This window comes from Chanodichthys erythropterus, chromosome 3 (genome assembly GCF_024489055.1).
Source record: "Chanodichthys erythropterus isolate Z2021 chromosome 3, ASM2448905v1, whole genome shotgun sequence".
Classification (NCBI taxonomy): Eukaryota; Metazoa; Chordata; class Actinopteri; order Cypriniformes; family Xenocyprididae; genus Chanodichthys; species Chanodichthys erythropterus.
Genome location: NC_090223.1, coordinates 3,998,606 through 4,024,106, shown reverse-complemented (window position 1 = coordinate 4,024,106; position 25,501 = coordinate 3,998,606). Strand labels below are relative to the sequence as shown.

Below are 25,501 nucleotides of genomic sequence, written 5' to 3'. Positions count from 1 at the left end.
AACACACCATGGTGCTCACCACACAAGAGTCCACTGAAACCAATGTCATCCTACAGAAGATCATTCAGAAATGCTTAAACAGACACTTCAGTCTTCAGAGAAGAAGCTCTCCTGATGATCTTCTGCAGATGTTTGAGGACATTGTGAAAATGAATGATGGACGACACCTGGATTGTGCTGAAGATTCACAGTATTTTACAATAAAGCAACAGGACACAAAGAGACGTGAGTGTGACATTATTTAATGTTTCTAGTGATAAATGAACAGTTCCTATTCAGTCGGTCACGTTCGACGTGTGTCGGACAGACCGACGAATAGGAATCTCGCTAGAGAGGCCAATCTACTTCGAGTGTAACTACAACGAGCCAATGCACAATGGAATGCAATCATATGCATCAGCTGCTCACCTCGCAGCATGGATATATAATGAGCAGCAGGTGCGTTGCATCTTCAGCTTTTCGCTTTGGAGCCGAACGGTGTTTGTTCCTGTTCTCTGCAAGCGAGTGTCTGCTAAAAGATGAGTCAAGCTTTTTGCTTGAACTTCTCTTTTTTCCGAGTGCAGGCGAACAGCACAGCAGCGGGGTCGAAGTCCTCTCTTTATTTTCAGTTTTTTGTTTCGTTTGCCATTATTGAGCAAATAGTATATTGGTGCGATAAATATGGAACGCCAAAAGTGCCAAAATCTGCATAAAAGTTTTTCCTCTCTCACTACCCTCTTGGATGGGGTGGCTGTACACAGACCACACCCACCCTGCATGTGAGGCCAAGGCACTCTTTATGCATGAGGGTAGTTCTGTGCTGGGTTTGAGCTGCGCTTGTTGACTAACCGTGATCAAAGTCACGGCGCAGGCCCTCAGCCAGATAATGTCCACCTCAGTGGTCCAGAAGTGCCCCCTGGCTTACCTTGTGAGGTGCGAGAGGTTGTCAAGCTAAATGCTTTCTCAATGCTCCCATCTCACGAGGTGGCCTTTTCGGTGACACTGTCAAGGACTGAGCCCAGCGGTTCTCCTCAGTTAGTAGCGGATTAGGGAGCTTCCGATGACAAACAGTTGAGTTCCTCTTGGGCCTCCCCTCAGTCTGCTCGTCGCCAAGGGTGTCGTCCCCTGCAAAAAACTCTGGCCCAGCATGCTCTGCTGTGTCCGTTGCGGGGAGATGACGCCTCCCGTCTCTGCAGCTGTTTAAGAGGTTGGTGAGAATCACCCCTGAGACGGGCGACCCAGAGATGGGTGAGGCTGCTCTTTCCACTCCTGGAGGAGGGCCGGGTGGTAAACCCTTTTATTGGGTTTGTTTCTGTTCCGCCGCTGGCCCAACAGCCAGCGGTATCCAAATTTTCAAAAAAAAAAAAAAAAAAAGAGCAGTTCCTCCATCTCCAGGTCTGAAGAGGGTTTGGAGAGCAGTGGGAGGAGAAAAACCTCACCACTCTCATCCCCCTCTTCTGTCGCCAGCGGACAGCAGCGGGCAGCCAAAGCCTTGACTGCTCCCTCTGTCCATCCGTGGAACCAGGTAAGTGTTGCACAGCACGCTGTGACGCTGCTTCGGGCCGCCTCGCAAAGAGAGCCCCCCGAGCTGCGTCCCTGTGTTCCACCTCGCTGCCCCACTGCGGGTACGATGGTGGTCCCTTTGGTCCTGCTTGTACGGTCTCTGCGAGCCTGGTTAGCGCTCCCAGCCCGTCTCGCTAGCTCATTCGGACCATCAGGCTCGGCTATGCGGTTCAGTTCGCCTGGTGTCCCCCCAAATTCAGGGGCGTCCACTTCACTACAGTGAAAGATGTCGATGCCCCTGTCTTGCGTGCGGAGATCATGGTCCTACTGGTGAAGGATGCGATAGAGCTGGTCCCTCCAGCCGATATGAGGTCAGGGTTCTACAGTCCCTACTTCATTGTACCCAAGAAGAGCGGTGGGTTACGACCTATCCTGGATCTGCGATTGTTGAATCGGAGCCTTCACAAGCTACCGTTCAAAATGCTCATGCAGAAATGCATTTTCGAATGCATCCGTCCCCAGGATTGGTTTGCAGCGATCGATCTAAAGGGCGCATACTTTCATGTCTCGTTTCTTCCGCGACACAGGCCATTCCTGCGGTTCGCGTTCGAAGGACGAGCATATCAGTACAGAGTCCTACCCATTGGGCTCACCCTGTCTCCCCACGTCTTCACGAAAGTCGTGAAGGGAGCCCTTGTTCTCAACTATCTTCTCAACTATCTTGACGACTGACTCATTCTAGCACAGTCTCAGGATCAGTTGTGTGAACACAGGGATTTGGTGCTCAGACACCTCAGCCAGTTGGGTCTTCAGGTCAACTGGGAAAAGAGCAAACTCTCCCCTGTGCAGAGGATCTCTTTTCTTGGTATGGAGTTGGATTCGGTCGAACAGATAGCACGCCTTACAGAGGAACGTGCTCAGTCGGTGTTGAATTGCCTGAATACGTTCAATGGCAGGACAGCGGTCCCACTGAAATTCTTTCAGAGGCTCCTGGGGCATATGGCGGCCACAGCGGCAATAGACCTGCTCGGTCTGCTTCATATGAGACCGCTTCAACACTGGCTCCACGGCCGAGTCCCGAGATGGGCGTGGCAACGCGGCACATTCCAGGTGGCAATCACTCAGGAGTGTCACCAAGCCTTCAGTCGTGGTCAGACCCCTTGTTTCTTCAGGCAGGAGAGCCCCTAGAACAGGTGTCCCGGCATGCTGTGGTATTCACAGATGCCTCGGCCACCAGCTGGGGTGCCACGTACAACGGGCTTGCAGTTTCAGGGATTTGGACGGGACCCCATCTGCAGTGGCACATCAACTGCCTCGAGTTGCTAGCAGTACGTCTTGCTCTGAGCCGCCTCAAAGCGCCGCTACGGGGCAAGCATGTACTGGTCTGTATGGACAACACTGTGACCATTGCGTACATCAACCATCAAGGTGGTCTACACTCCTGTTGCATGTCGCAACTCGCCCCCCCATCTCCTCCTGTGGAGTCAGAAGCATCTGAGGTCGCTTCGCGCCATTCATGTCCCCGGTGTGCTCAACCATGTGGCCGACGAGCTCTCACGAGCTGCGCTGCTGGGAGAGTGGCGATTCCACCCCCAGGTGGTCCAGCTGATCTGGAGAGTGTTCGGAGAGGCTCAGGTAGATCTGTTTGCCTCACCAGAAACCTCCCACAAACACCAGTTGTTCTACTCCCTGTCCGAGGGAGCACTCAGGACAGATGCACTGGCACTCAGCTGGCCCCGGGGCCTTCGCAAATATGCGTTTCCCCAGTGAGCCTACTTGCACAGACCCTGGGCAAAGTCAGGGAGGACAAGGAGCAGGTCCTGTTAGTTGTACCCTATTGGCCCAACTGGACCTGGTTCCCAGAACTCCTGCTTCTCGCAAGACCCCTCCCTGGCCCTTTCCTCTGAGGAAGGACCTTCTTTCTCAGAGACGGGGCACTCTTTGGCACCCGCGTCCAGACCTCTGGAAACTCTATGTCTGGTCTCTGGATGGGACGCAGAGGTTCTAGGTGACTTACCCCCCGAGGTACTTAACACCATCACTTCGGCACGTGCACTGTCTACGAGACGTTCTTATGGCTCGAAGTGGAACCTGTTCATCGAGTCGTGCTCTTCTCGCCGAGAAGACCCCCGAAGATCGGAGTCGTGCTTTCCTTCTTGCAGCAAGGGTTGGAGCGTAGGCTGTCCCCCTCCACCCTCAAAGTCCACACTTCTGCTATCGCCGTTTACCACGACCACATAGATGGAAAAACTGTTGGTCAGCACGACCTGGTCGTCAGGTTCCTTCGGGGGGCGAGACGGTTAAATCCTCCTCGACATCCCTCCATACTCTCTTGGGACCTTGCTTTGGTGCTTCGAGCACTTCAGATTGCTCCCTTTGAGCCTTTGCAGTCAGCAGATTTAAAGATTCTGTCTCTGAAGACTTTGCTGCTGGTTGCATTGGTCTCCATCAAGAGGGTAGGGGACCTGCAGTCATTTTCGGTCGATGAATCGTGCTTAGAGTTTGGGCCGGGTGACAGCCACGTGGTACTGAGACCCCGGCCTGGCTATGTGCCCAAGGTTCCTACCACTCCATTCAGGGACCAGGTAGTGAGCCTGCAAGCGCTGCCCTCGGAGGAGGCAGACCCAGCCCTGGCTTTGCTCTGTCCAGTTCGCGCTTTGTGACTGTACATAGACAGAACTCAAAGCTTCAGGACCTCAGACCAGCTCTTTGTCTGTCACGGAGGCCAGCAGAAGGGAAAGGCTGTCTCCAAACAGAGGATGGCACACTGGATAGTGGACGCCATCGCCCTGGCTTACCAAGCTCAGGGCGTGCCCTGTCCGCTCAGGTTGCGTGCTCACTCCACAAGAGATGTAGCATCCTCCTGGGCGCTGGGTCATGGCGCCTCGCTAACAGACATTTGTAGAGCTGTGGGCTGGGCGACACCCAACACGTTCGCTAGATACTATAGCCTTCGTGTCGAGCCGGTCTCCTCCCGTGTTCTTGCCTCAGGTCAGAGGTACGGAGAGGCCACGGCTTAGTGTCGGCTTGCTGCGCTACATGCGCTCTTTTGTTCCAGAGAGTCCCTACGGGCAGACCCTGTTGAGTCCTCCGGTTACCCTTCGGCAGCCGACGTGGCGGAGCGTCTGGCACCAGGCCTATACTCTGTTGTATCCTTGAGTACCGGGGTTAGGCTGGGTTCCATATGTGTGACCCTACAGGGATCCCATATGGTTTTTCCACGGTTGCTCCTAAACGAAGCCCGTGTCTTTCCCTCTGGGAGAACCCATCTCTCATCGAGTTGGAGTCACCCCAGTTCTTCCTTATGTTGTACAACCTACAAGGTTAGTCCATATGTATCCACGTAACTCCTTCGGGGAAGGATGTGGCTTCCGCAGCGTTCCTTTTCTAATGAAAGGTTACGCTTTCCCAGCGTTAGGGCTGGGCGATGTATCGAATGCTTTTGTCACGCGCATTTCTTCAGTAAAGCCGGTTCCCTGATTACCGCTAAATCGCCATCACCTGCTTTCAAATGGAGCGGCATTTAATAGACAGAGCCGTAGATCACTGATAAGCCACGCAATATCGCGTTCAATATCGATATGTATCGCCGTCGATATTGAACGCGATATTGCGTGGCTTATCAGTGAACTACGGCTCTGTCTATTAAATGCCGCTCCATTTGAAAGCAGGTGATGGCGATTTAGCGGTAATCAGGGAACCGGCTTTACTGAAGAAATGCACGTGACAAAAGCATTCGATACATCGCCCAGCCCTACCCAGCGTTATCCAATAGTCTCACTGAATGGGTTTGGGAACAGCAGTGATCGACCCTCTCTGTGTTAGCCCTGTCCCACCGTCCTCAGGCAAGGGGGTTCAGGTGGCTTACTACAGAGCGCTGGAAGAGGGCAGCTCCTGTGGCACTTTGGTAGGGATTCCTATTCATCGGTCTGTCCGACATACGTCGAACATGACCGACTGAATGGGAACGTCTCGGTTACAAAGGTAACCCTCGTTGCCTGAAGGAGGGAACAGAGACGTACGTCCCGTCGCCACAGTCGTTGTCCTGCTGATGCTGCCGCCTGCTTGGTTCGGCTCCTCAGTGAAAACCTGAAGATGCAACGCACCTGCTGCTCATTATATACCCATGCTGCGAGGCGAGCAGCTGATGCATATGATTGCATGCCAATGTGCACTGGCTCGTTGTAGTTACACTCGAAGTAGATTGGCCTCTCTAGCGAGATTCCTATTCGTCGGTCTGTCCGACGTACATCTCCATTCCCTCCTTCAGGGAACGAGGGTTACCTTTGTAACCAAGACATTTTTAAATGTTCTTCTTCTATCAGTTTCAGAGGGTGTGAAGCTGAATCTGGTTGTGTGCGGGAGTGACGACACATTAAAATCCTCCATATCAGAGCAGATCCTGCAGCAGACAGACAGAAGATCAGACGTAGATCTTCATGGACGTCAGATCAGTCTGGTGGATCTTCCAGCTCTGTTCAACACTCGTCTCTCAGAGGAGGAAGTGATGCGTCAGGCTCTCCGCTGTGTGTCTCTCTGTCATCCTGGAGTTCATGTTTTCCTCCTCATTATTCCTGATGCTCCACTCAATAATGAAGACAAAGCAGAAATGGAGGAGATCCAGAGAATCTTCAGCTCCAGAATCAATAAACACATGATGATCCTCATAATGCAGAATTCAGAGCATCAGACAAAAGAACTCAATGAAGAAACACAGTCTGTCACTGAGAGATTTGGAGGACGACATCATTTCTTCGGTCCCAACACACAAGTGTTCACATTGATGGAGAACATTGAGAAGATGCTGGAAGAAAACAGAGGAGAGTTTTACTCCACAGAGACATTTCTGGAGGCACAGATGGAAAAACTGATGAAATATGAAGAGATGAAGAAGAAAGTCGACTCACTAGAGACACATTTACTGTCACAAGGTAATGAGCAGAAAATCAGTCTTAAACTAAATTCTGAACTAAAACTCTTAAACTTAAATTCTACAATAGATTTATTCTATAATAGTATTTTATACATTTGTGTTTTTGCAGAAGAACTGGAACATTTAAAATTGAAAAGTGGCTCATCTTACCCTGATCCCCATGTTGATCTTATCATGTTTTCTTAAATTTCAATATGATTTGTTTATTCATTTTCAGTTTCAAAAGAAAACACAGATGAACTGAGGATTGTACTGCTGGGAAAAACTGGAGTTGGGAAGAGTGCAACAGGAAACACAATCTTAGGAAGAGACGCATTTACAGCAGAAACATCTCAAGAGTCAGTAACTAAAGAGAGTCGGAGAGAATCCTCTGAAATCAACGGCCGACGCGTTACTGTGATCGACACTCCAGGACTGTTTGATACTGAACTGAGTAATGAGGAAATCCAGAGAGAAATCAGACACTGCATCTCCATGATCCTGCCTGGACCACATGTGTTCATTATTGTGCTCAATTTAGGACAACGATTCACTAAACATGAGGAAACATCAGTAAAGATCATCCAAGAGATGTTTGGTGAGAAATCCTTAATGTTCACCATGGTGCTCTTCACCAGAGGAGACTATCTGAAGAACAAAACCATTGAAAAGTGTTTGGGAAAACCTGAATCTTCTTTGATGAAGCTGATTGAAGCTTGTGGAAACAGATTCCATGTGTTCAATAATAATCAGACTGGAGACCGAACACAGGTGTCTGATCTACTGGAGAAGATAGACAACATGGTGAGAGTGAACAGAGGGAGTTTCTACTCATGTAAGATGTTCAGAGAGATGGAAAGAGAAAAACAAGAGCAACAGATGAAGATCTTGATGGACAGAGTCAGAGAAAGAGAAGAACTGATGAAGAAACTGGAAGAAGAAATGAACAGAGAACGACAAACATTTAAAAATAAAATAGAGCAACTGAAGAAAGAAAAAGAAAAACTGCTGATGAAATACGACACGGAAATACGCAGACTGATGAACAAAATCGAGAATGAAAGACAGATTCATGAAAAAGAGAGAAAGAGAAGAGAAGATGAATATACAGAAAGAGAAGAACGATACAATATACAGATGAGAAGAGAACGAGAGGAATGGGAGCAACAAAAACTGAAGGAAAAGATGAGAAGAGAAGAAGAGAAGAAAAGGACAGAGAGAGAAAAACAGATTTGTGATGAACAGATTCAGAGACTCAGGAGTGAAATGGAGGGAATAATCAGAGAGAAAGCGAGAACAGAAAGAGAGAGACAAGAACAACTTGAAGATCTAGAGAAGAGACTGACAGAAGAAAGAAACATGAGAGAAGATCCACAAAAGACTTCTGAAGAAACACTGAAACTCCTTGAAGAACAGCATGAAGAAGAACAGAAGAGAAGACGAGTGGAGTGGAGAGAGGAATATGAACGAGAGAAAGAGAAGATGATGAAGAAGTTCTGCTCTGAAACTGATCTGTCACTACAGGTGAGTCTGTGTGTTTGTTCTGTTTCCTCCAAACCTAATAAAAGTGTTTCAAGTCTTTGCTTAATTAATGATTTGTGTTGGTTTCAACTCCAAAAGGTCTCAGCCTACAGGAAACTGAAGAATGAATACAGGAAGTGGTCCTGGAGTCTTTGCAGTGCCATGATGGAAACTGAGAACAAACTACACAACAAAATAGAAAATGAAGCTATTCATGCGGTTGAGGAAACTGATCTTCAAAGAGAACTGAAGAAGACAAGTGAAGAAGTGGAAAAATCAATGTCTGAATTCTTTGAGAAAGACATTGATAAATATATACTGATTCAGTGGAAAACATCATTTGAAATCAAAATCAAAGAGCTTCAGGAAAACATTGTGAGAGAAACAAAGAGGAAATTAAATGATATTCTTCAGCAGCGAGACCTGAAGAAAATGATTGATGCTCAGAGGAAACATCATGAAAACACTCTCTATGAAAAGAGCAAAGAACTCGCCTTAAAACTCAAAGACAAAACAAATGATGAAGAAGGGAACAGAGTGTGAAGAAGATCATCAGAGACACTCCTCTAATCAGAGACATTGATGTAATGAGAGATGTGAGAGAGATTTTCCGTGACACCTATGGAAGTGTTCCTGTAGATCACTGGAGAGATATTTTCACTGTATCAAGTTATTCAGATTATGTGAAATTAAAGGGATTAAATGCATATTTATTAAATGCCATCAAATCAGTGAAAGATCTGTCTCCAGAGGATGAAGCTCAAATCAGATCATTAGTCACAGATGTTGCTCAGCAGACAGGCAGAATGATTCAGTCATTTAACATTTCAAAGAAGGGTTACAACATCAGCTACATTCAACAACTCACAGATTACATCAAGGCAAGAGTAACAGAACATCAGGAAGGACCAGTGAAATATGTGTTCAAGAATGAATTCTTCATCGATTTGGTTCTTTCCATCTGTAAGAGAGCAAACAAGATGATCATTGACCAACACAGACTGTGCAGAGAAGCCAATGATCTGGTAATATATGTTGAGAAGATGAGAGAAGAGTACTATAGTATTTTCCAGAAATACTGTCATGGAGCCCCATCAGCTGCTGTTATTTATGAGATCATCTGTCAGAAACTGAAAGAGCCCATTGAGCAGAGTGTCTACAAGAAGACTACCAGACATCTGACATATAAAATGAAATCAGACTGTGAATCACTGAATGGAAACAGATCAAATCTGGAGAAACACATCCTGAAGACACTGGCAGAAGAGGAGGATTTTGACAAATACATGAACTACATTCATAATCCCAGAGATCACTACAAGAGTTTCATCAGAGATGAAGTCAGTCGGTACATCTTTGATAAGTTCAGTGTCAGTGTTTTACCCAAGATGAAGGAGAACATTGAACTCCTGCAGCAGAAGATCATGGAAGCAGCACATGAATCTACTGAACATGTTAAAGAGAGCAGAGGAGATGCTGGTTTGTGGTTGAAGAGATTCACACAGCAGATCTCAGATGAGCTGATCTTCTCTGAAAAAGACCTCAGTGGAGTCAAACATGATGGTGTTGATGATTTCAGCCTCCTAGAAGATGTGATGAGACGAGAACTTCCTGCTATAATGTCTGAGATCAGCAGTAGATTAAACAGAAAGACATTTCCATCCAAGCTGGACTGTAAGTTCAGACCAGATGAGCTTCTGATTGATCTCTTCTGTCAGTGCTGTTGGGTTCAGTGTCCGTTCTGTAAAGCCATCTGCACCAACGATATAGAAAACCATCATGGAGATCACAGTGTTGCTTTCCACAGAGTGATTGGAATTATTGGCACAGAATCTCTGTACTGATATGTGCACAAACTTAGTGGCATGTGGTAAGTATTTTAAAACACCAGATGGAAGATTCCCTTACAAAGATTACAGAAGAGCAGGGGGAGATTATGCGACCTGGAGCATCACTCCTGATCTCTCTGAACTGCCCTACTGGAAATGGTTTGTGTGCAGATTCCAGAAAGATCTGGAAAAATACTACAATAAAACATTTGAGGGGAAGAGTGAGATTCCAGATATTTTTTTTGAGGAGGATGGTGAGATACCAGATGAATGGAGAAGATACTCAAAAGAGGACGCTATTGAGAGTTTGGATCAATACATGTAATGGAGCAGATGAAGAATGAGACTCTTGCGTCTCCTCTCAGATTCAGATCACAGTCAGAAATGAGTTTCTCTGACATTCATCAGTGAATCTGAGCTCATCTACACCTCAGAAGATCAGAGCTTCATCAAATACACCAGAAGAGATTCAGTTCCTCATACAAGTGTCTGTCAGATGATCAAATCAACATATTTCTGAACACATGCCTCATTGATAAAGCTCAAAATGATTGATGTATCTTATAGCTTATTACTAATCTAAACAGCTTAATCTCTATCATGAACTGAAACAGATCTTTGATAAGGACATTAATGACAGACTGTTGATGAAATATGATTGAAGTGTGTGTTTGTTAAAGCTCAGTGATGGAATCAGACGATGGAGGAAAGTGTGAGAAATAAACAGATGTGTGAATCAAATCTCTCAGACCTGTCAATCTGATTCATATTGATTCATATTCATATGATTCACTCCACACAAATACTGTCAACATCATGAATTTATTGACCTTGTCAAGTGTCCTTTCACACTTGTTTAATATTTACTCGTATTATGAGAAACTTTGATTTGACTTTAGAAACCTGAAGATCTCTATAGCAGATTTTCATTCTCTGACAGTATTTCAGTCTTTGATCAAATTCATCACTTAAACATTGATAAAACTTCACTAATAATGTTTATTACACAATACTGAGATCCAGATGTGGAGGGTTTTAATGACACTCTTAAAGTGGATATGAAGCAGTCGGTCAAGTTCCCATTATTGAGTAAATGGATTTCCACGGACACATCTGCTCCTCCTTCAGCGTCTCATCAGAACCTCTTCCAGCGCTGGTTTTCAGCAGGCGTTTCCTTCCTTCTGCTGCTGTTACTGTGTCTCCACACAGAAGAACAAATATAATCAAGGTCAGGACATTCATTTATCTGTCTTGCTGCTTCCTCCGACTGTTAAATTGTTGACTGTTGTGACGGGACAGTCTTCCTGAAAACTTCAGACTCGGACTGCAGTGGAACCTCTCTTCTGGTGATTGTTTCTGGGATTTACAGAGATGTCAAAGCAGCGGATATCAGAAACCAGTGAGAGGAACGACAGAAAGATATCAATGATCGACACACCTGAACTCAGTAAAGAGGGTCATAATAACTGAAATACTGACACATAATTCACTTCTCCTGGACCGCATGCTTTAATCATTGTGATTACAGTAGGTTCACTGAGGAGGAGAAAAACACAATGAAAGAAGTGTTTGAGAACAGATGGAAAACTGGATGAGAAATAGAGTCAGGAGCACAAGAAGAAAATGAAATCAATCATTCTGAAAACTAAACAACTGGGATAATAATATCTAGAATATATTATCATATATAAAGTCTGAAATGTGAAGTCGGACATTACCACATTTGTGTTTGTGTATTTGTGTCTGTAAAACTACAAACAGCGTTAAATAAAATGTCCGTATATAAAACTGTGATCATTTTAACTTTGTATATTTGTACAGTTTGTTACCACACGTTTACACACATTTTGTTCTCCCATTTTTTTCAATAGTAGATATGTTTTGTTTAAATGTTTAAACCGTGTGATTCATTAATGTTTTATGCTGGATTTCTAAGAAACATTATTGGATTGTCGTCTGAATTATCTGAAATTCACTAATATCGTAATGGGATCTTCTACTCCTACAGGTGAGATAAATATCTTTGACTGTATGTTGTTATTTATTTATTTATTTATTTATTTATTCTATGGCATAATTTAATCATTGTAGGTCAGCAAGAAAAACATTAAGCCCATAACCAAACTACATATTTGTTTATTAATACATGTTTGCAAATCTGCATAAAGTTGAGTGTTTTAGAGACATTTTGAGTAAAATCCAGTGTGTTTTGACTGCTGCAGAAATCTGCCGGACGGGTGTTGTCATTTCACTGCCCTCGATGTAAGAAGTGTGTGTGTGTTGATGACTGGATCTGAAGAAAAGTGGAGGATCACTGAGAAAAATAACAGAATATATCTGGTAAACGAACTAATCTAGCTTTTAATTCATCTGAACAAGTTGACATTTCAGTAGTTTGTGGTTCTGTATTTTGATGTAGCTGTGATAATAAACAGTAAATCTGCTACATTATGTAATATTAAAGAATCATTGTTCAATGTCCTGATAACAAATTCATCATTGGTAATGATTTCAAGAGTAACATTAACCCTTTCTATAATAAACCATGTGCAATCTAGATTTGATTCAATACTAACATTCAGATTCAATATAGTGTGGCATCCAAAGCACACAATATCCGGAAGAGGCTGAAGCACTCAGTGTATTCCTCGAGTGTCCGGACGGTGCTCTGCAGGTGTAAGAACTGCTCTTCCGTCGAGTCGGGGACAGAAGGGTTATGACCTGTGCTCTGAGGGAGGTGGAGAGCACTTTAGGCACATAACTGTGCCCTGGCTTAAGGATGACCTTACAGTCATTCAGCCCAAACTTAATTAGGAAGCGCTAATACGAGCACCTGCAGGTCACCGACTCGCGTAACCAAGGCCAGTGCTAACAAAAGGGTGGTTTGAAGCAAAAGTGCCCTCAACTCGACCATCTGCAGCGGCTCAAACAAGGGGCCTCGGAGGGTCCTGAGGATGCTGGACAGGTCCCAGTTCACAGCTGTATGGGGCGAGGCAGCTTTAGGTTTGTCACTTTTTTGCACCCTTGATTTATCAGCAGTTTAAATTAATATTCTGGTATGCTGAAGTTTAATGCTTTGATAGTGAATGACAAGTTTTGTTTTCACTTCAGTTTCTCAGTGTGATGATCAAACAGCTGCTGAAGTGAGATGATCATCTTAAACACAGAAGCTTTATTACTCTATTGAATCAGTGGGAGAATAAAGTTTACTGATCAAACTCTCTCATAATGTGTCTGTCTCTGGTGTCTGACGTGTTTCTCATGCTCAGCTCAGTGTCTGAACATGTTGTGAGGGAATCAGCTCCTCCTTGAACAGGTAAGAACAGGTAACTAACCGCAGGAGGAACATTTCACTGCATTCAAGAGAAAGTAAATCTAAACTACTGCTGCTGTTCTCTCCATTTTTCTTTTGACCAAATCCTTGTTTCATTCTTCATTTAAAGATTTATTAACGTTTTCTACTGTATTTGTTTTCTAAGCACATTCTTCTTGAGATCTGTCTGTAGTCACATTCACTGAAGATGGTGGAGGGATCTTCCGCACCTGCAGGTATGAATGAAATATCTTCACATGCAATCAACCACAGTGTATCCGATGATTTCGTTTTTTCATACATGTTTATGGAGAAGTTTCAGTTGTGTGAGTCGTGTTGCCTAACAATCTTTCATGTAGTCGTAGTTTTGAAGCTCTTTCACATCAAATGTGACTGAAGTAGCAATTTCAGTAGCGTCAGTTTTCACAAAAGCTAACACAGTATAACACCTGCTGGGCAGTTCATCAGTCTAATGTGAGGAATAACAAAATAAATATAGCCGTACATTTAACTAAAGTATAGTTTAATCAATTCATTCATTCATTCATCCCTGTTGAATAATTTAATGGTTGTACTCTGAAAAAAAGGGAAAATACTGTGTTATTTAAAATGCATTTGTATAATGGTCTAATCAAAACCCATGCTTTAGATTTAAACCTGTTTCGTTTTGTTTGACTAAAAGCAAATTAACCTCATATCTTGAAAATAAATGAAACAAGAACGTTCAAACTGTGAACAAACAAATATATTCTATGACAAATATGTATTTTCAATACTGTTAAAATGGTGTACAAATGTATTAATTTGATTGCAGAGCCAAGGTTCCGCCCACACACTCTTCTGATTGGCTGTTGTTTTGATTTATTTTTGTCATGTCTGGAATTGCCGCTGGAATCTCACAGCATACAGTGTCTGCTTAGACACGGTCGCATTTAATGTCCCACAATGGGATGGGGAATCCTGGAGTGCATGATGCAAATTAAAGTTCAGGAAACAAACAACGGAGAGCAACACAGGTCTTTTTTAAATCTAATGTTTGTTCTGCACATCAGCGTCATCACCCGCTTACACCAATGCATCTGTACTCTACTGCCATTAACTCCTGCAGTTCCCGGATTTCCCCGGGTGTGTTGATTATTTTCTCTGTACTCTCTATTTCGGACGGGATTAGTTTTACATGGGGAGGTGGAGTAATGTAATTTTACCACTGGACGTGTGTTATACTAATGGCTTATATTAATTCGGGTTAATATCTCAGAGTAGAGACAGCAGCGTCTGCAGATGTACGGCTGTACTGAACCGAGGCTTTCGCGTATATCTGTTGACCGAACCAGAGATGTCAATCATTTTTGAATTATTTTCAGTGATTGACCAATGTGCTTGAATTGATTTGCATTCGTGTGGACCGCTCTTTCACTGAATCATCTAAGCAGATTCCCAGTCAGTAAAACATGAATCAAACTGAAAACATATGAATCTCAAATCAAATCATTTTTTATTTGTCTCCCCAAAGATTCACACTTTTTTCAGAAACCTTATTTCAATAAAGACACAGTAACTTCATACATACTTTTTAGTGTTTTTTAAGGATTTCAATAATGTTTGTTCCATAAATTCTGTCAAAGTTCACACAGTCTACAGACAAGAAATATTTACACTTGTTTGTGAAACAGACATATCTGATCTTTCCTTACTCTTGACCTCCAATGAGAAGAATAACATCTTGACCAGGCGTCTTATTCCATATTTTTTATTTCAGATATGTCAGCAATCAGCTCCAATCCAGATGATCCAGTGATCCGGATTCTTCTGATGGGTAGAAACGCTTCTGGGAAAAGCTCATCTGGAAACACTATACTTAGAGAAAAAAAGTTCAAAGCTCAAAAACATAAGAAGAAAAATGATGCTGAAGTTTGTGAGGAATTAACTCAGATTGGAGAGAAACAGGTTCATGTGATTGACTGTCCAGATCTTCTGGATCCAGATCTGTCTGAAGAGAAGCTGGAGATGCTGAAAGAGCAGCTGGTCTCTGGATGTTCAGCAGGTCTCAGTTCAGTTCTGCTCACCGTTCCTCTAGAGGAACCTGTGGGAAATGAGGAAGAGATCCTGGATTTCATCAAGTGTTTATTAGGTCCTGAAGTTCAGCAGTACATCATGATTCTGTTCACACATGGAGATGAGCTGGAGGATCTGGAACAGACCATTGATGAACATATTCAAAACAAAGATCATGAGGATTTACAGAGACTGGTGACTGAATGTGGAGGAAAGTTTCACTGTTTCAATAACAAGAGAAAATCAGAGGGTCAGATACAAGGACTACTGCAGAAGATTGAAGGAATGGTGATGGAGAACGGTGGGAAATTTATCATGGAACAAATGAAGAGGAATGGCAGCAAAGACCGTCCTCGTGTCAATTGTAAGTAGTCACTAATAAATGACTTTAATAACACAAACACGTGAGGGATTGTTCAAGTTTGAGTCGATTGTATGTCACACTGAAAAGTGATTTGATGTTTCTGTTGTAGTTTCAGGAGATTTTCCAGCAGATGAGACTGATGTGATTCTTGGGAAGAAAGACCAGATCAGGCTGGATCTGCTGGGAAAAACTGGATCTGGGAAAAGTTCCACTGGAAACACCATCATCGGCAGAATCCTGTTCACATTACTGAAACAGTGTCATTTAGAAACTAAACAGATCTCAGTGATCGACACACCAGCACTCGCTTGCATCAACTGTTCGTGAATTAAAACCAAAGCTTGTTGTGATGTGAAAAGTTACAACCTGCTGCACACGACTCAATATTTGACCACTGCAGCATTAAACTTAAGCCCAAAGTATACTTCGTTTTTTTAACAGTTACTTCATTTGACTCGTACGCACACACAGGCGTTGAACGCATGTGCAGTTTTGAGCAATTTCTCTCCACAAGTTACAATCCATGTAAATATATTTGTGTTCTTTCATTCTAAAGTTGTACAAATGAGGGTACTTTCTAACCTCTTCACACAATCTCTCATCTATGTAGGCCTCCGTTGTCGCTGTAGCTTGCACGTGTTCCAGTCTGTTCTGTTTATGCAGTTTTTCTTTGATTATCTTGTGAATCGACGGCCCCAGGGCACTGCTGCCACTTTGTGGATAAACTAATTAATGCTATAAAATAATTTAAAAATGTAAATGCGCAACTGTGTCTCTTTATTTTGTTCATCAATAAACACTGCTTCCAGTCAGCTTCCTGTGAGCTCTCGTTCTTTACTGTTCATGACACACAAGAATAAAGTTCATACCCTGCAGACAGAACAAACACTTTGTCCATAATCCATGTGAACACGGTAAGCACTCATCTGTGTGTTAAAGCACGGTCAAAAACGGTTTGCCTCCCTGCTGCAAAACACACCTGTAGTCTCATTAACACCGTGCCAATCCAACCATCTTAGAAAAGGTTCATCCTATTTTGAACTCCAAAGGTTCGATCTCTTCTAAGAGTGACCTGTACATTGTGGGTTTATGTTATGTGTAATGTTGTTAAATTCATGTTTATTGCACCTTTTACTGTCGTGTTGTCATGATGGTGTTTAGTGTTTGTGCGAATAATACTGTACACCATCTGTGAACAATATTTGAGAGAAACATTTGTGTACATAGAAAAAGATCTTTGAGTTCAGCTCATGAAAAATGGGAGCAAAAACAAAAGTGTGGTGTTTATAATTTTGTTCAGTGTATATTGAAGTATATATTATTTTCAGCTTTAGAAATGCTGCTTGTGATTAACTTTGATTCATCATGTGACAGATGTTAGTGCTTCTTTTGGTTGTAAATTAACATTATATCAGTTAATGAAATAGATTTTTACTGTAAATTGAAGTTAAATTTGTAAAAGTTAAAAGACCATATTTTTTTACAGTAAATTTCTGGCAACCACAGCAGTTTTTTTTAACAGTGTGTGTTTTAGAAGTACATGACTGTACTCATAAAAATTAATGTATGTTTAGAACTAAAAGGTTTGATATGATTATAATGATATTTTTTGTAGAATTACAGTAATAAACAGTAATTAAAGGATAAGATATTACTGGGTTTTTTTTACAGTTTATCTATGTTTTTTTTTTTTTTTTCTGACAGCATTACAGACATTTTCTGGTGCCAGAAAATTACTGTTTTTTTGTTTTGTTTTTGTACATTCTTTTTTTACATTGTATGTTGATTCCCATTGACTTAATTTGTATTTTGTCCGTAAAATAAATCAGCAGAAGATTATTATTATTGACAGAATGGATAACGTTTTTAAGCTTATCTCTTATGACAATGTTTATTTGATTCTGTCTGCTGTTGTCTTGCTTTAGACTTGTGTTTCTCATTTCTGTATTCAGTGTGTGAAGCTGGTTTGATCAGTTTCTGTGTTTGATGTGAGATCATGTGAGTTTGGTCAGTGCTGTAGTGAATAAGGTGCTTGATGACATGAGGAACATGAGGAACAAAAAGTGAAAGTAAAGTAAACTCAGCAGCTCGGGGTTTTCCAGAACCATGTGGCATATCAATAGTTTGATTTATTAATGTTTACAGTATTTGTTTTCTAAGAATCTTTCTATTGAACACGTAAACTGTCTGGATTCTGAGTTTCATTCACTAAAGATGGCAGAGGGACCTTCATCTCCTACAGGTAAGAATATCTTCACCAGCGACTGTAGATTATGTCATTCTGTATTTGAACAAATATTGTTGTAGTTAAATAGATTTTTCTCTCTGATATGATAGAGTTGTTATCTGCATGTTTCTTAGATTTTTCGGGACAAGTTTGTTGTCAGTCAGGAATATTTTTAGAATGAAAAAAAGGGGAAATGTGTTATTCATTCTAATGAGGAAAATGGGGACAAATATTCAAAACTTTGCTTTTTTCAATGAAAACATGGAAACAATCTGTTATAAAATGCATTTAATTTTTGCACTTCAAATGAAATAGTTATAAATCCAGAACTAATTTTATGTTTATCTGTAAACTACAAAAAAGAAGGCAAATGAAAATGCTTCATTTTCCCCAACTAGGGGGCATGGCATACTTTCTGACCACATCTATAAACCCCACAATCAAGACTCATTGACACATTTTACAACAGAAGCACAGGTAAACCGGTCAGGCTGAAGGAAAAACACATTTATCACATTCACGGTACATAGTTACCGTCCTTACTATTGGTACGTCCCCTGGCGTTATTAAGGGATATGGCGGAGAATAACATGAAATATCAGGGTCTGACTTCGGTCCGATGCCAGTGCAAGCAAATGAAACCAAAGCCTAAAGGCAAAAGCAGCAAGTGTTTATTTACAATGATACAGTGGGAAACTCATACACCAAAAGAAAAAAAAAGACATGTGGTATCGGAAATTTCGTACTTCCCACATCTGAAGTCGTGATACGAGCTCATCACATTCACATTTTGACCTGAGAGGATGTTCATGTCTGATTTTTTAAAGGTCCCGTTTTTCGTGGTTTTTTGAAGCTTTGATTGTGTTTATAGTGTGCAATATAACATGTGTTCATGTTTCGCGTGTAAAAAAACACAGTATTTTTCACATAATTTACTTATCTGTATACCGCTGTTTCCACTGTCATAAAAACGGGCTGATGACTTCCTTGTTCTATGAAGTCCCTCCTTCAGAAATACGTAACGAGTTCTGATTGTGCCAGCGGTTCCTGTGTTGTGATTCGACAGCAGTTTAGCGCATCTTGCTCGGAAAAGTCACGCCTCTTACCATAACGTGGAGATGCACGCGCTCAGTGTTATTGTAAACATGTCTTTAATTTTACCCTATCAATTTGAGCCGGAATCAGACCCGGTGATTGGACTGCGGGATGAAAATAACAGCGTTTCGACGACATGGCGACAAACACACTCTACAAACGCAACTCTTGTGTATTCCTGTGGGCGGAGGTTAAGGTGCGTTCACGCGGCCTCGTAATTCCTGTAGTTACGAGATTCTAGCTTGTAAAAAGTGTTCACGTCCTCGTAGAGATCGTAATTACAGCTTGTAAGCTGGGAGTTTTCTGAAAGCTCCCACATGTACCACGTGGCCGCTGTACCACCTGACCGCTGTAGATTCATTTAGGCGTTGATAGTGGTGCCATGGAAACGCTTAATTCCCAGTCAAAGAACGTGAACAGCTCCGAATATAACGTCACGTGTTGTCATTTCAAGATACCGGTAAATACGAGGTGACGTGAACGCAGCTTTAGTCAAAAAACTGTTTTAGTGACGTCATTAAAGAAGGAAGTAGAGGGATGTAGTCCAAACTGGCCGTTCGATGTAGGCGACTTCTGTTAAATAAAATATTTCGCTTGGCATTGAACTTTGAGCTTTAAAATTTTACAGATTTTATTTATACTCTAACAACAACATTACACACTAACTAAAGTTTGAAACATGGGATCACGAGGAACGGGACCTTTAAAACTAGGAAACTATAAGCCCATTTACGATTCCAAGAGCACGTGAAGGCTGACAGTTATCTTTCCCTGAGTGAGCATCAGTAGAGATTAGCCATGAGTCGCACTGGAGTGACGCCAACTCCCCTCTCCCATTGATGACGTCATCGCCTCCAAATATGATTGACAGGGATCAGAACCAATGGCGCAGAGCTAAGAAAGTGAAAGTAAAACTTGTAAAAATCAGCATTAAGTGTTTCCTCTGTGCTTCTTGGCTTGTTTATTGTGTTCATTAAACTGAGCATCTGTTGTCACTGTCCAGCAATAGTCTGTATGATGCAATACTGCTTCTGATTACATCATGTGTCTAAAAAGCAGGTACCAAACCCAGTCATAGAGTTATTGATAGATCCAGTCACATTTGTATTTCAGTCAGTTATGTTTTAAATAGAGATCTCTTCCCTTTATTACTCAAATCTTCTGCCAATCCCAAGTCAAGGGTCTAATACTGACCAATATATCTTTGAAAACTACAGCCAACCATCAGTTTTGGTTCCCAGTGACCCAGAGTTAGTAAAGTTAGACTACATTTATTTCAGAAGCATTTTGGCTGTAGTGTTATCAGACATGTTATGCCACACTAATGGTGTAGTCTCAAATTTAACCGGGATTTTTCCCCATGAAGACACAAAGTAACTTCATATAGATTGAGAGTTTTTTGAAGGATTACAGTAATGTTCATTCCAGTGGAAATAAAGTTCACGCACACCTCCTTTAAGACTCATTTACACACTTAACAAAACAATATTAATGTTTGTTTGTGACACATAGGCATTTGTTCTCTTCTTACTATTGACCTGCAATGATCTTATTTCATATTTTTATTTCAGAAATGTCAGAGATCAGCTCCAGTCCAGATGATCCAGTGATCCGGATTCTTCTGATAGGCAGAAAGGCTTCTGGGAAAAGCTCATCTGGAAACACTATATTGGGAGAAACAAGGTTTAAAGAGCATGAGTCTGAAGTGTGTGAGGGTAAAACACAGATCGGAGAGAAGCAGGTTCATGTGATTATTTCTCCAGATCTTCTGGATCCAGATCTGTCTGAAGAGAAGCTGGAGATGCTGAAAGAGCAGCTGGTCTCTGGATGTTCAGCAGGTCTCAGTTCAGTTCTGCTCACCGTTCCTCTAGAGGAACCTGTGGGAAATGACGAAGAGATCCTGGATTTCATGAAGTGTTTATTTGGTCCTGAAGTTCAGAAGTACATCATGATTCTGTTCACACATGGAGACGAACTGGAGGATCTGGAACAGACCACTGATGAACATGTAAAACAGAAAGATCGAGCTGATCTCCAGCGACTGTTGACTGAATGTGGTGGAAGATTTTACTGTTTCAATATCAAGAGTAAATCAGATGATCAGATACAAGGACTACTGCAGAAGATTGAAGGAATAATGATGAAGAACGGAGGGAAATTTATCATGGAACGAATGAAGAGGAGCAACAGCAAAGTCAATATTGTCAATTGTAAGTTGTTTTTTTGTTGTAAATGACTTTAATAATACAAACTTATGGCAGATACATTTACATTTAACCATTTAGCAGACGCTTTTATCCAAAGTGACTTACAAATGAGGAGAGCAATAGAAGAAATCAAACCAAGTGTAGGGCAACAAGTGCTGTGACCAGTCCCGGTTTGCCCAGCACAGTATGTAGCAAGTTTTTTATATATATATATATATATATATATATATATATATATATATATATATATATATATATAGAATATTATAGTATTAATGAGTCAAGTGTTAATGAAAAAGATGTGTCTTCAGTTTCGTGAAAATGGCTGCAGCTCGGGTTGAGTTAGGCAGGTGATTCCAGCACAGTCCAGGTAAAGTCACAAGCATTTCACACTAATTTTCAATGAAGAATCATAGATTTATTTGATATTTCTAATGTAGTTTCAGAAGAGTCTCCAGCTGAAGATCCAGATTCATCAGGTTCCTGAGAGGAAAGATCAGATCAGGCTGCTTCTGCTGGGAAAACAGGATCTGGAATAAGAGCCACTGGAAACACCATCATCGGAAGAAACGTGTTTGAATTCTCCATCAGCACAATCTCTGCAGAAATTACAGCTAAATGTCACAAACAAGTGCCTAATTAAACACTTCAGAATACTGGAATAAACTAAACTCATCTGAACTAAAGTATCTGTTTGAAGAGAAAAACAAACTGTATATGAGTATTGAGAATCACAAACTCTTTGATGACCCATCAAAACAAAAGACCAGCTATAATGTGAAAACTATTAAATGAATGCTGTTTCATACTATTAATGCAACATCAGATTTAAGACAGGCTTTTTTCATCACCATGACAGTCTTTGTTTAGTTTAATGTTCTGTGGATCAAGTAAAATATTATTAATGTGTCCAACACCAGCTGTAAACCTGGAAATATTTCTTGCTTCTTAACAATTTCAAATGAAATGAAATAATAAAAAACAAAATAATAATAATATCACATGGAACAATGAAATATTGTGTCACCTGTCATGGGTGATCTGTGTTTGTTTTGGATTTGGGTGGGTTTATCACTTTTTCTTGTTTAGTTCTGTGACCTCATTTTCATTTTGTTTTCTTGGTTATTTTTACACCTGTTGCTCATTTCATTGATTATGTAAGGAATAATTGACGACGGCCATGATGCAAAGCGTCCATGTATGCATTATTTTCTAATAATTTAATGTCCAGGAATCAATTATTCCGCTTATATAGGGGACCTTTAAAATGTACACACACAGAAGAAAAATCAGCGAGAAACTGGACCAGATCAGCACAATGATCAATACAAAACGTCTAGACATGAAAAGTCTTTGATTAACATTCAGTTCTGCTGATTTAAACCAATGAAATTCCAGAAATAATAGTCAGTTGATTCAGAGATCATACCTTAAAGTGCAATATAATAAATATAACAACAAATAAAAAATAAATATAAACTAACAAATAAATACATACAATATCGCAGCAAATATTGACACTGTCCCTCTCAGACAGATTTATGGATTTATAAATTGTGTACATCATATTTAAGGAGTGCTGGAGTGTTTTATTCTTACATGTACATCCAGCGGTTTGGAGGGTTCCCCTCAGTTAAAATCACATTCCTGAGAGGACGTCCTCCTTAGTTAAAATCACACAATATAACTGAAAGGGCACTTTACTATAATGATTAAATGGGCAGGGGCTCACTCATCTCAGTTCATCGCCATCTCACAAAGCTCCATATAATCCATAAAGCTGACTGCACATTAATGAACATTAAAGCATAATTATAGATAAGCACTGGATCGCTTGCCAATTAAGTTTTGCCAATATGCTATTATTTAGGAGAAAGCTGATCATAGACCAGAAGTTATGGGCAGCTTTTCCCACTAAAAGTAGTCAGAAGGAGCAACATGCAGTGGTTTAGTGAGGAAATTCCATGCAAGTCTCAAATAAGTCCGTGTTGACCAATCTAAGCCTTGCCCAGCATTACACACACTCCGCCAACAAGTGTTTCAGTGTTCCTCTTCTTGGCCAAGGGTGAATGTGAAAGATCTCTGTGACTTTTAATCACCTAGAAACCACACTGGACCCTTACAGTCATCTCTGTATGAGTTTACGTTCATCTGTGAGAGTCGGCTCAACGCACATTTACTGCTTCCACCATCGGCGTAAAAAGAAATGTCAGAGGTGAGACGTCTATAATTCAGTTCACTGATTTTATCTGAAAACCTTACAGAAGATTCCCACAACTGCTGGGAGGAAAAAGATAAGGTTACAACATAAGGCCAATTAAAAATTTTATTACTTTTTTTATTATTTCCAGAATTTATTTATACAGATTAACTAGAAATGTATATAAATCTAATATATTTTAAATCTATTAACGTTTTAAATTTATTAATAAATGATATTTTATATATTTAGGTAGACAGAACAACAGACAGTAAGTCAACCCCCCCCCAGCCCAACACAGGGTTAGTTGTAACACACATGGTTTAAATACTTCCACTCACACTAGCATGAAGAAACTTACAGTATATTACAGCTTATTTACTAGTTGATATATCGACAATATATAGAGAAAAAATGGTCTCGTCTATTTGTCTGGTGTTCTGTGAGAGCTGTGATGGAGGGAGAGAAGTGTTGAGTTCAGCTCTGTGTTTTTATGAATGTGTTTCTTCATCTGTTTGGGTGTATTGTTTTGACCAGTGCTGTATATCTGTGTTTTACAGTTCATTGTCAAACTACAAAATCATTTAAAATTGAATTTCTAAAAAAAAAAATGATATTATTTTATATGAAAAAAAAAAGATCAGATAACATTTTAAGCTGTCAAATGGTCATGTTACAATGTGCCTCACCTATGGGGCATGTTGTCACATTTCACTTCCCTTCTTTCGGGGTAAATAAAGAAAAAAGTATACACTGTATTAATGAAACAAAGCCACATATTTGTACCAGACACGTGTGAAATTAATGTGGAATAAAAGAAATTCCCTGAATCCTCAGTAGATTTACACAAACTGAGAAAGTCAAAAAGTGTTAGGTTGTGCCCCGCTCTCCTAGATCTCCTCATCTCGGGGCTGTTAGAGGCGGGGCCATGCTCGATGTTTCTCTAAACTCTAGTCCGTCATCGACAGTTATTACAGAGTCAGAGCGATACGCGTCATAATCTGAAAACCACGCCCACCGGGGGGGAAACAATCTAACCGTCTCCATTGACTTTATATAGCGTGAGGCTGCCTCCTTGTCATTTCTGACTTATAACAAAAAAAAGAACAATGTCTAAAGCTGCTATGTGACAAGATGTACAGAAAACAAGCTAAAAATTTGAATTGGGAAAATAACATTGATTACCCCTTGGTTAACTGCAAGTTGGTGAAACTAGTTCTTAAGACAGAGTCTTAATATAGTGACTAAGTTTATGCAACTGGCCCCTGTTCTCTCATTTCCTGTTCTCAGCTGAGCCAAGTGGAGCCTGTTGTGAACCGGCCGCGTGTTTTCATATTAGACTTGATGAAGGAATGGTGTTTACCTGTCTATAACTGATCCAAAACCAATAGTGTGCGTCCCAGTGTTTGTACAGGCGGTGCTGTTCACCGTACCTGGAGTGATTCCAGTGAATCAGCAGATCACAATCATCTGTCCTTTCTGAAGACAAACTGAAAGCGTTGATTCACTCGCTCTCTCGCACACATAGCTGTATTGTGTATATATTTAGATATGAGAGCAATGATTGCTCATTGAGACAGCGCCAGTGTTTCTCTGGCTTTTAGAGCTGAACCGATCTTTCTGTCCCATGAACCACCTCTCACGGCATGGTTCAAGATCGGACACAAGCCAGGAACACTTCAGAAAATTAACATAATAAAGCATATTCACATCATTTATATCCACACAGGAACTGTGTCGTGGAAAAGGGGTATGTGTGAATCTTCATCTGCTGTATCTGAATGTGTTTCTCTCAGGGATCCTGAACCTGCTGTCCAGAAGAAGCTCAGATCTGATGAATCTGATTCACTGAATCATACTGAATCTGAACAGATCAACGGCTCGTGTCCAGAGGATCATCCTGTCATCACACTGAACATCATTCATTAATGATTTCCGTGTGATATTTCACTTGCTGTAATTGTTACTGGTTCTGTCTAATATAATATGTAGCTGAAATAATGAGAAGGAAATCTGTTAAATTCTCCTTCATTTATATAGTGCTTTATTCATCCCAGATAGTTTCAAAGCAGATTTACAGTGATAACAGGAAACTAATGGACAGAGACAGCAGCTTTACAGGAAAGTTATTGTCCAGTTTAAGCACGTTTTTGATTCACTTCTGTTGTTAAAATCATTCATTAACTTAGGAGCCATTTACATGACACTGTTACTTCTCTGTGCGGACCGATCTGTGTGAATGGGACTCATTTTTATAACTTTGTCAACTGTACAGAGGAGAAAATGTTTCTGTTTA

General features: G+C 41.3%; 1 protein-coding gene across 1 annotated transcript; it reads left to right on the top strand.

The window, feature by feature from the left end:
• The first annotated feature begins 17,588 nt into the window (after positions 1 to 17,588).
• On the top strand, positions 17,589 to 25,057 carry LOC137002555 (uncharacterized). The gene is made up of 3 exons (XM_067362296.1): positions 17,589 to 17,718; positions 20,370 to 21,008; positions 25,002 to 25,057. Exons 1-3 carry the CDS (start codon positions 17,691 to 17,693, stop codon positions 25,055 to 25,057), a joined length of 723 nt encoding a protein of 240 aa, XP_067218397.1. The 5' UTR covers positions 17,589 to 17,690.
• The last annotated feature ends 444 nt before the right edge of the window (positions 25,058 to 25,501 follow it).